Source organism: Anneissia japonica, unplaced genomic scaffold (genome assembly GCF_011630105.1).
Source record: "Anneissia japonica isolate Jap-2015-1 unplaced genomic scaffold, ASM1163010v1 scaffold284965_len83405_cov169, whole genome shotgun sequence".
Lineage (NCBI taxonomy): Eukaryota > Metazoa > Echinodermata > Crinoidea > Comatulida > Comatulidae > Anneissia > Anneissia japonica.
In genome coordinates, this window is record NW_022692935.1 from 32,751 (window position 1) to 44,276 (window position 11,526).

Consider the following 11,526-nt stretch of genomic DNA (forward strand, 5'->3'; position numbering starts at 1 on the left):
TATTAATTACTGCACAGTATTATTATCATTGTATAATATTTTGATAATTGTTTATTAAAATAATTATTTAGATTAAACACCAAAACGGCTACAGTGGTATAATAATTATCATTATGCTAGGAAATAGCAGAAACTAGGACTCTCTTATTATCTTATTAAACAATTAATCGTCAACAATACTAAGTTCTTAATTTTTGCCTTTTATTTTCCTCTTCAGAAATGTTCGTTAAAATTGAAAACAGGTCAACTTCGAACGGTGTTTCAAGTTAACCTAAAACACTTACTTCTAACTTTTCAAAATGAGAAAATACACGTATATTATTTTACCTATTATAATATTTACAATTATCATAAAAACGAAGCATTGAAAACAGGTCAATTACGTACGTTCTATGGACGAAACACAGTGTTTCAAATTAACCTAAAACACTTACTTTGCCCCGATACTCTTACATATTACTTTAGTAAACTCATACCCCCAAAATTGAGTAGGAATGTTAAATAAATCCCTGGTTCGTAACCTATTCAGACTGGGGTTAATTTACAAGCGCTGAATCGATGGCAGCCCACAGACTAGGTGATACAAGCCTGCACATCTTTGCCACCAACTTTCTAGAAAGGGTTTTTATCAACCCCTCCAAGAGTTACATATACATTGTCTTTAAATCGTGTGTCATTTTATGCGCTGTTTGTTCAGGTATGAATTTCGGAAAAAAGAGGTGATCAGGATGTCATATTTACTCATTTTCAACAATGAAAATAGCATTGAATTGAATGGAGCTCCATAGATATGCATTAATCAAGAAAAGGTCTTCGACCGTGTAAGCAAATCTCATTTTTTTGGCCACTTCATGGCACTCTACGAAAACAACAGAATATAGAAACGGCCCCACCTGTGACAAGGCTGTGCCTTGTTACCTTACTGCTCATATTCATCATGTACATGGAAATAATCACTAAAAAAGCAAACATCTCTAAGGATGAATTAAATTAGTTTATTGTAGTCGATCAAAGCATCTCGCAGAACATTTTAACAACCTTGTAGGAGGTATGCAGAAAATAAATATGAAATCGAGAATACACCTCTAAAGCAGTTTTGTGAAAATTAAATACTTTGGAAATGCATTTACGGTTGATGTGCCTACCAAAAAAGAACTAGAAGTTGCAAAATAAAAAGACAACCATGAATGATCTTCACACCATTCCTGACAATCCAAGACAAAGCAACAAAAAGAAAAGATTAATAAACCATCACACCGATGCTCAGTTATCAAGGCCATACATATATATTATTAAAAAAACCCTGCAAATAGAATACATATGGTCTACATTTTTTCGACACACTTATGGGCATATGGTGTAAAAGGAAAGATAGGTTATCTTATTTTCGCTAACTTTTTGTGGGACCCCAGCAACAATATATCCAATTAGAGGCGTAGCTTAGCGGAAAGGTCTATTAAAGGACGGACAAAGAAGGTGTGCGACAAAAGCCAAGGAGTATTCTTGAAGTAGCGAGTTCCATAAAGTTACAACATCTTACCAGGTACTTTATATTCAAGTAGAAAGACAAAACGAAGATAAATTGCGTTGACACAATCCGATTACCCCTACATGTTATGCCTGAACCGATAAACGCTGTGCCAAACGTTTTGGCCTAGTTTCGCAACAAGTTTCAATTTCACGCCTGGCAATGTAGTTTAAAGTGAGAACTATGTGGCATACATATATCAAGGTTGTACAAAGAAACTTATAAAAAGGTTTGGGTGTATACAAATACAAAGAATACTTATAAATTGTTTGGCAGTTGGAGGTCTCACAGCAATGTACCTAATAAATGAAATGAAATGAAATGAATAATATGTATTCAGAATAGTATACTGAAAAGGAATTTTACAAAAGGATTTTATTTCTACAGGTGATTGTACTTTTTTTAATTGGCTACAGGTGAAAGGTATACAGTACCTAAAATTATACACAATTGCAGCAGAAGTGTCTGTTGCGTATGTATACATGTATTATAAAATAAATAATCAAATACTGATACAATATTGTTACGGATCAGTGATGTATAAATATCGTATCGGCCATAACCACGAAAAGATTCCTTAATGTTTTAAAAAAGGTGCCTTCGGTGGAAATCGAACACACGACCTGTAGCTGTTAGTCAATCATCCAATCAATCAATTAATTCAACCATGACACTTCCTCAACCAACCGATATATTGTATTATATGTACAAATTATATAAATAATCACAATTATGCTACAACAATTGCTTGATTAAGGAACATGAATGTTTAAAGATCGTATCGTGCATAACCACAAACAGTTTCTTAACAATGTTTTGGAAAAAAAAGTGCCTCCGGCGGGAATGAAGTCCACGACCTCTCCTACGATCAATTTATGTGGAAAACACACAGGTTCCGTATCCAAATTGACAATGTCAACATACTAAACAAAAGTAAAACTAGGCACAATTTTGCAATCAATAATTGTTGAAATAATAAGTTTAACCTAGGACAACTATATTACTAACTATAACTACATAGTCGTCGTTTAACCATTAACGTGATATAACACTGATGGTACTAAACTATTATTCGAAAATGTTTGAACAAAAAGCCAATTAAATTAAACCAAATTAAGATAGCTGCTCTTTTCTTACCGATTTTGCTACTAAATGTGGTTTTCTTCGCAAAGCCGATGGTGGTGTGATTTTACATTTCTATCAGACCCATGTCCATACAATGTAGCAGTGGCTCCAAATATTTGCCGACAATGGTTATGACATAAAGAGAAAAATTGACAAATCATGGAAAGTCTTTCCAGTAATGGGTTTCGTGGATCTGTCGATTTTGGTTTCATTGTGATGTCCATGGCATTTTACAGCCTGCCAACCGCTGGTAATGATAAGCAATTCATTAACCTGAATGAGGATGGATATTAATGGTTTGGATGTCATCACTTGGAGATAGCATGCGACGCACACTAATTGCACGTACACTATGTTACGGAGCTAAGTGGTGAAACTGATTCATTAAATGATTAAGGACGGTGTGTATTTATTATAATGCAAAAGCGCTAAATGGGCCTTGTGTACCTGTACATTGTGATACATGCCATTTTTAGCACTTCAACGTAAAGATTCTTTTTACCGTTTTATGAAAAACAAGTGTATGTAAATACCTTGGTCTCACTGATATAATTATATTTACATTCCTTATCCAGAATGGGATTGCAAGGGGTACACACATACCTGCTTGTCAAATTTGCATTATCTACATGAATATTCAGTATTTAGTGTAGATAAACAAGCATGGATTAACGTTCGTAACATAATTTCCTAAATCACCTTGGTAGCGCAGTCGCTAGTGTTGTAATTACCTGGTTAAGTTTTTTCCCCCGTTTTTTTGTTTTGTTTTGTTTATATTTAAGTGTAGAGAATTATGGCTTAACATTGACATAATAAAGCCATGTAACATATCCAATCGTTTATATAGCGGAATGGTTAGTACTGTGGAAATTAGCGCTACTGTTACTGTGTAATACAAATGTTCTTTATTTTCATTGTTTTAAATAAATAAAAATTTAATTAGCACTTACAAAATAACCTATTTACTCAGAGCTACAGTTGGCTCGGGGGTTAGTGGCGTAGCACTTCAAAGTAGACCCTTCTTGTTCAAGCCTATGCACAAATGGGACAAATCTGGGCAAGCACGGCATGGCTCGAAATGGAGAGCACAGGGCACGAAACGGAACGGACAGGGCACATATCTGCAGTAGTCCCTATATTGGATTAGGTCATAGGGTAAGTAATAGGTTAGAAGAGTTTTTACTGGGTGTTTAACCCCACTTGATAGTAAGCGATTAACAGTCACTTAATTCATCGTGGGGGCTCGGGTTCCAGTTACGCGCTGCTCAGTCGATAGGCTTAAACTACAAAATCCTTTCTATGTTAACACAACTATAATATTTAGTAAATAAAGGGGGATTACAATGGGGGATTTAAACGGTAACTTAAACTAACCTAACAACTACTCACGTGAGAACAATTTTAAGATAAAACATGATAGGCATAGTTCATTCAGCAACTGTCCAAAAATATTAATAGTGTTCGATGATATGCAAACTATAGCGAATTACAGCGAAAGTTATAAAATATAGCAACGAATCCAAATTCAGCAGGAATGGCAAATAAAGATTCAAGTCAATCATTATAGTCCAGAAATCAAACCGTCCATCCGAAGTAACACCATCAACCATCCCATGTAAAAACTTTAACAAAAATTAAAATACTCCAGCCAACTAAACTTAACTTTAGATTGGGAACAGCAGCCTACCCGGTCTCTATTTACAGTCAGTTCGGTCAGAGCTGAACATTGTAGACTCTGCCCCATCTAAGTTAGTTTAGAATTATGTTGGTACAGTACTCCGATAGAATGACCACATGGCCAGAGCCACGGCCCTTGGGCTGAGGTACCGCTCTCCTCTCACAGAATTCCTGGATTTGTTGACTTCCCTCTCTATTAAAATGTTCAGAGTGTTTTAAAAAGGACATGGCTCCTCCTTGTTGGAAACTTAATGAATTCCATTGGCTTATTGTGTTATTAATCATGAGACAATTTAATTCTTATTGGTTCCTGCTATCAAAACCTGTACCTAAACTCAACGCTAAATGTTCATGTCCATGAAGCATGCTTTGTAAATCATAAAACATGATATTACGTAAAGAAAATACCTGAACGGATGACATGCAACATGGGATGACATGCAACATGTAACCTATGTTCGTTTAGTGGTCATATGACCCTTTTTATCGAAACTAATCGCGCTTTCACATACGAGAGGGTAAGAGAGCGCACCCTCTAATTCATTCTATATATTATATGTATACATGTAATTGTGTACCTTTTCACTTACGAGGATGAATCATTTAAGTATAATAAATAAATAATTACCTTTAACCGTGATGTTAAACGAACACTCGGCTGTGTTTCCCTCAAAATCCTGTACATTATATGTCACAGTTGTATTTCCAATTGGAAAGGCAAAATTGGTGAATGTGTTGACGCTACTTTGAATTGGCCTGAGTTGTCTTTGACTTGAGTCATCCAAGTTACTATGGCGTGTGCACTCCTCAAGTCAGTTTCAACAAATGGCATATTTGGTGGACATGTAGGAATTGGATCTTCTGTATCTAGAGCACAGTAACAAAGAGGGTAGATTACTTTCATTTTCTTGAAAGCTAAAGAATAAAAATAACATCTTTCATAAGTTGATATAATCTTACCAATAACGATAACTCGAAATGTAGAAGTAGCTGTGTTGTTAGATCTATCTGTAGCCGTATACTTCACCTCTGTTTAACCAATCCTAGATATAGTAGGGTTGTAAGTTGGAATCAAGCTTTGGATCAATTCCACTGTTGTCAGATGCTGTCAGCAACTTCCATGAGACATTGGCAGTTGGTGTATTTGGATCAGTGGAGACTGTCAAAATTAATCAACACTCTACCAGAGGTGGTATTAAATCTATCAAAGAAGTTAATAGAAGAATTCAATTTCGAACATAGCATTATTATTTCAGGAAAAAAAAATCCGTTTGAGGCGAACTAGTATGTTGTAAAATTTCAACACTAAAATTATCCTAATACTGTAATTATTAAAATCACCGTTATCAGGCTAAGCTTGTCTGTTTGCTATTAGTGTCCATAGGTATCCGAAGATGATCACAGGCCTACAAACCAGACTTATTCTGGTTAAATCATGTATTTGATAAGGCACATAAATTCAGATGTACTCTGTCTAGCTTACCCCGCCTTACGCAGCCGATCACACCGCTTGCAAAGCCGCACGCGTGTCTTAGTGTGAATACAAAACACATGTTTTAACTGTTTGTACATACTGGCTAAATATTTTAGGAGTTTTATCCTAATAATTTATTGAAAATAGAGATCAAATGAAAATAAATGAAATATCCAAGAAAAACTTATTATTTTTTATGTTTATTTTAGGAAATTTGTTTGGTACTGAAAATATATGGTCCCAAAAAAAATACGATTGAAAGATTCAATTTGTGACATACATGTACATACTCTTATGGCTTATTTTTTTAAAGCATGCTTGTTTTTGCGTTTTATTTGAAGTGAATTGTTTTGGTATTTCAAAATATTTAGTCCCAAAATATGACAATTTATGGATTCAATTTGTGACCCACATGTAGTTACTTTTTATTGCTTACTTTTCAAAGCGTGCTTGTTAAAGCATTTAAGTGTTTTAAAGTATTTCTCCTTTCTTTTATGTTTCCTTCCTTGCAGAGCCACATGGCTCATAGGGCGGGCACATATCTCCAGTTTCATGAGAGCGTACATGCTCCCCCCCCCCCTGAGGGGGATGCTGTTCCACCGCAGGTTACTTCCAGTAATTCGCTGGTACTCATTTACAGATGGGTAGACTAAAGCAATGTAGATAAAGTGCATTGCTTGACATAAGCGAAATGTTTTATGTTTACAGTCGTTTTAATACTTTAATGTATGTAGTCTGATTAAGAAAAATAGATAATTAATACAAAATTGCACTAAGTAATCATCATGAGTCAAGAATTGGTGTGCACATTTTGAACTTTATCCATAAGAAATCCTACCCAGTATAATGACCCCCAAACGAGCATTTCTTCATTGCCAGCAGCATCCGTTTCTGTATAAGTAACTACTGTTGTGCCAATGTCAAAGCCGTACTATTGGTTAGTTTCAAGTATAAGAGTTGCTTTCAGCTAATTCCAATGTACCAATGAATTAGATATGATATCATCATAGAGGAAAAAATACGTTTAGTTTATTGATTTATGAAGGTAATTATCATTGTTATTTACGATTTAAGATTAGTAATTATTTAATATTTAAGATTAGTTGGGGGGAGTTAATTACTGTGAAATTCATAATAGAGGCGAAAAAGCTGATTTAAAAAAAAGGATGTCAAGAAGGTTATATAATATTATTGAAGAAGTGCACACAAAAATGAAACTGCCATTATCTGAAACCGGTATTTTCATATTTCTTCACTTACAGTATTGGAATTGTTATGTTTACTTGTACTGTCATATGCTATTGGTGAAGGTGAAGAAAATCAAATTTGTTAACACACAATATATTACATAAGTGCTCAATAGAAAAAAAAATAAATACAAGTTAGAAAAAATATATATTAATGCAATAGTAAAATATGAGATGATTGGAAATGCTAATTTTTCTATTTGTATATTTGTAAAAAAAATATATATATACATAATATACATATATATTTCAATGTACGAAATCTTGTGTGTAAGCGTACAGTGAATTTATGTTGAATGTAAAATGAAGATTAAATTATTATTATGTTTGTTAACATTCCATTAAACAAGACATATTTCCTATAAAGAAAACGCCGCAACTTCTGTAGCTTATTCAATTTGCGTAAACAGCTACTTCCAAATTTATTCTATGTGTAAATTTTGTTATCTTATTTAAGTTAGCTGTTTCAATAGATAAATCTGTAACTGTATTTTCCTATAGATCAATAAATATAGCCCTACGCCTAATTTTTTACTGCAAGACGCATAATACTGTATATGAATTAAAGATTATTTTTAAAATGAAATTGATGTTAAAAAAATAAAATGATAAAACGAATATGGAATTATCAAAGGGTGGGTCATCTAAGATTTTTTGTGGTGCTGGGTTTGTCTGGGTTGTAGTCCCATATGGTAAATTAAGCTGTCACCTACTCAAGGCTCGACGACGTTGATAAAATTTAGAGGCTTCATCATCAGCTATTTTTGGTCCACTGCTGGACAAATGTTTCAGGATGTCGACGCCAAATCAATCTTTTTCTCTTGCTGTGTTGCACCATTCTTTTCCCCAAATAAATATCGATCTCATCTCTTACTCTTTTACGTTGTTTCCCTTGTTCGTTTTGCCATCCATGGGGTCTGTTACTGTTTGTATTTGTTTATTTGAAAACCCGAGCCAAACCGCATTTTTACCATTGTTTATTAATAATAATGTATTAATTTTAATATTTTATTCATTTGTATTCATTCCCCCTCCCCCACGCTTGACTAGGCCTTTCTACTACTGCCGCCTGTATGTGGCTATTTTTTATGGGTCGATAAAACATGGTACCGTACGATATCTCGATAATAGTTTAATAGCCTAAACCTAACCCTCTTCAGTGTAAGGCACTGTATTTTTTGACATTAAATGTGGAATACCCTACCCACCATGGTTGTAGCTGAGGTAAGAAAATGTTTGAATATGGCACCTTTAGATGGCCAGAAATGGCACTTCACAGACAAAATTATGAATTTTCATTTTATCTCAAGAATTGTTTTTTTTTGACAAATTTAGTGGGGTCCCGGGCCGAGAGGGGGACACGTCGGGCCCCCTTTTCTTTAATCATTATAATATGATATATGCCCTACAGTCGATTTCAGAGACACATTATGGTTTTATTTAAGTCCTTTTTGGTCAGGTTGCTAGATCGAGGAACTATGGGTAGGGCCCTTTGGGGCCCCTAGAATTCGGGGGCCCTGCGGACCGCCGCATAAGAGCGCATAGGCGTTACGCCACTGGCCCTAGCTTGTGTCGTCAGTTTCTGTGGATATTTTTTATGGGATTGTCAATGCATAGATTTACGTACGTGTGAACTACCTGTACGATAGAGCCTAACATACTTTTTTGCGATAATTTAATTACAATTCCCCCTGACGACCACTGATGAACTGGCTTTAAGATAGCCAAAATAGAGGCTTTCGTCCCGCTAGAGTTCTAATTTTTTCATATAGTTTTCCAATTTCCATTACATACCCTCTTCGCAGCCGCTGTTTGGTTCCTAAGACGATTTTTTGGTAATCATACTCTCTTCGCAGCCGCTATTTGGTTCTTAAGACGTCTTCGCAGCCGCTATTTCGTTCCTGAGACTCTTTTTGGTAACTGCGCATGCTCGACATTGCTCGATAACGTCACTTTTTGAATGCACATGCTCACTGACTGTCTAGCATTTCCAAGCGCATGCTTACTGTGTTTTTTTTTTAAATAATTCACGAGGTATTTGTTGACTGCGCATGCGCATTGCTTAGTTCGGAATTCCCATTTCTTTGTAGTAAAAGCTACCGCTACCTACAGTTGACTATTTCCTCTTGATATAGCCTAAAGGTGCGACGCGAAAAAAAAAAATCTGATATGCGTATAATTAGAATATACATATATTTTTAATGTATCTTATTTTGAATGGCTAAACAACAAAAGAAGAAAACAGTGCATTCACATTGCATTCAAACCTAAACTCGGATCGCATTTCCGATGCGCTGAACGCTAGCGTCCTTATGTTGTCGGCCTATTTTCTGATCGGTTCGGCGGCTTTCCGATCCCAAAACTCAGATTCGGTTTGAATACTTCTTTAATGTTGGTAAATATGTAACAAAAATGATGTCCGTTATTAATATAGTCGATGATTCTCATAAAAAATGCGGTGAAAGTATAGTCAAAAATTATTGACGTAAACACACTATGTCCTGGATAACAAGTATTTATTATTTAACATTTTATTAGTAATAAAGAAAACCATGTAAAAAATGTAGCCTTACATACAAAAGCGGCAAAGAAAGCATAATACATGATAAAGTATTTTCAATTAAAATTGGTGATGCAAAAAACCTCCCATACCTGCTTGAAACCATCTGACACAACATCCTGATTGTTTTGTAATTCTTCTCTTATCGTGTGAACATCTTGTACTTTTTTAGATACTTTTGTAATAATAGCTGTTGAGTACACTGACAAAAAATACGCACTAAGCAACCATTATCGAATGGAAATATTATAGATTAAGTGACAAATTTCGTTTATATGTACAGTATATATATAATATGTACATGAATTCCTTAATAATGAACTTTCATAAACTAAAGGAGCATACAGTATCTATTACCATACTTATAGGTTCGTTCATAATATAATCAATGTATCCTTAATTAAAAATCTTGAACAAAATAAATGTGGTTATTTATGTATAGTACATAATAATATATATAATATTTCAAAATAGGAGGCCTACATAAGAGAAAAAAAAGCATAATGAATAAAGATGCTTTTAAAAAATCAGCAGCAACCATTTAAAGTAACAAATTAATAAGCATCATGACCATAATTAGTCATGTCACTTGTATTTGTCAAATTTGAAAGGCGGTACAGGACTTTAAAATACTTAACAAATTAATATAGGCAAGATTTTGGCATTTCAATTTAATTGATATCAAACATCAACATTTTTCTTTCATACGTTCAAGTAACTACGACGGTGAATCATCATTTTTTATAGGTTACACACGGCTTACATGTGAAGTACGTTGGCCACCTTAGCACTATCGTTTAGAATACGTATGGAAAAATGAATTGGTGAGAATGGATCAGCGCCTTAGATTGACGTTCTCCGAAGTGGATGAGTGTTTTCCGAGCTTAACTTGACTATTTTCACTGTGATAATGTCTAGGGTGGGTAGGATACGAAGACGAATTGGAGAATGATCTTTGCCTACCAGATGATTGAGATTTGAACAAACTCGAGAATAAACTTGATCGTCGTGTTTCGCCGGACATAAACGATCGAAGGCGTTTTGTACCTCCCGGTACACTGCGAAAAAGCTTTAGCCAGTGATTGCGTACTTCCTTATTTCTGACACAGTACATTAGGAAAATGAGAAATCCTTGGAAAGAATTAAGAATACAAAACAACCACAGCATCATTGTTGAAGCATCTCCAATGGCGAAGAAGCCGATGAGCCATGTTAAACCCAGAACCATTGCGATGCTCACGCCATTTTGTAACATCTGCATCCCTTTGCTTTTGATTTTCTTTTGCCTTTTTTGAGTCTTAGTTGCGTTTTTTCCGAGCTTGCTCAAATTGTACAAGACCATAATAAAAACGACAAAGTTGAAAAGTAGTGATACGGCTACAGGAATTGCAACACTATAGTACATACGTTGTAGGGTCAGGAAACAACTGAAAGGAATTACAATATTAATTCAACTTATATATATATATATATATATATATTTATATATATATATATAATTTATAATATACATATATATATTTAAAGAAAACTTAATGGGAAATAACAATAAGCCATCTTGTGGTAATGCTATGTAATTAAACATTTCGGAAAATACTATTAATGAAGATTTATGGAATGTAACAGAAAGGGAATATGCCCAAAAAATAAACGTCCACCAGGACTCAAACTCGAAGATATAAACTTTAAATTTGTCTTGTGGTATACTATAATTATACAGTATATACATTTTGAACGTTAAAGAGGAATCTGCAAGTGCGCAAAAAGTTGTCTTAACCAGGATTCGAACCCCGACCTTCTGTTGTCTATGCATACAACTTCATTAGGATCACCCAGTTGATCAAAAATGTTGCCACAACAATGAATTAATTTAATATGTTAAGTCGATAATTGCTAACTTTGATGACTTCAATAG

The 11,526-nt window shown here is 34.5% G+C and overlaps 1 protein-coding gene across 3 annotated transcripts in view; it reads right to left on the bottom strand.

Moving 5' to 3' along the window:
- Positions 1–9,553: 9,553 nt before the first annotated feature.
- The window catches only part of LOC117100567, a 33,171-nt gene continuing 31,198 nt past the window's right edge, over positions 9,554–11,526 (bottom strand). For all 3 annotated transcript variants that reach the window (XM_033240342.1, XM_033240343.1, XM_033240341.1), the window contains one exon: positions 9,554–11,038. In XM_033240342.1, coding sequence (XP_033096233.1) covers positions 10,447–11,038 — 592 coding nt within the window. In that variant the 3' untranslated portion in view covers positions 9,554–10,446. The remainder of the gene's footprint in view (positions 11,039–11,526) is intronic.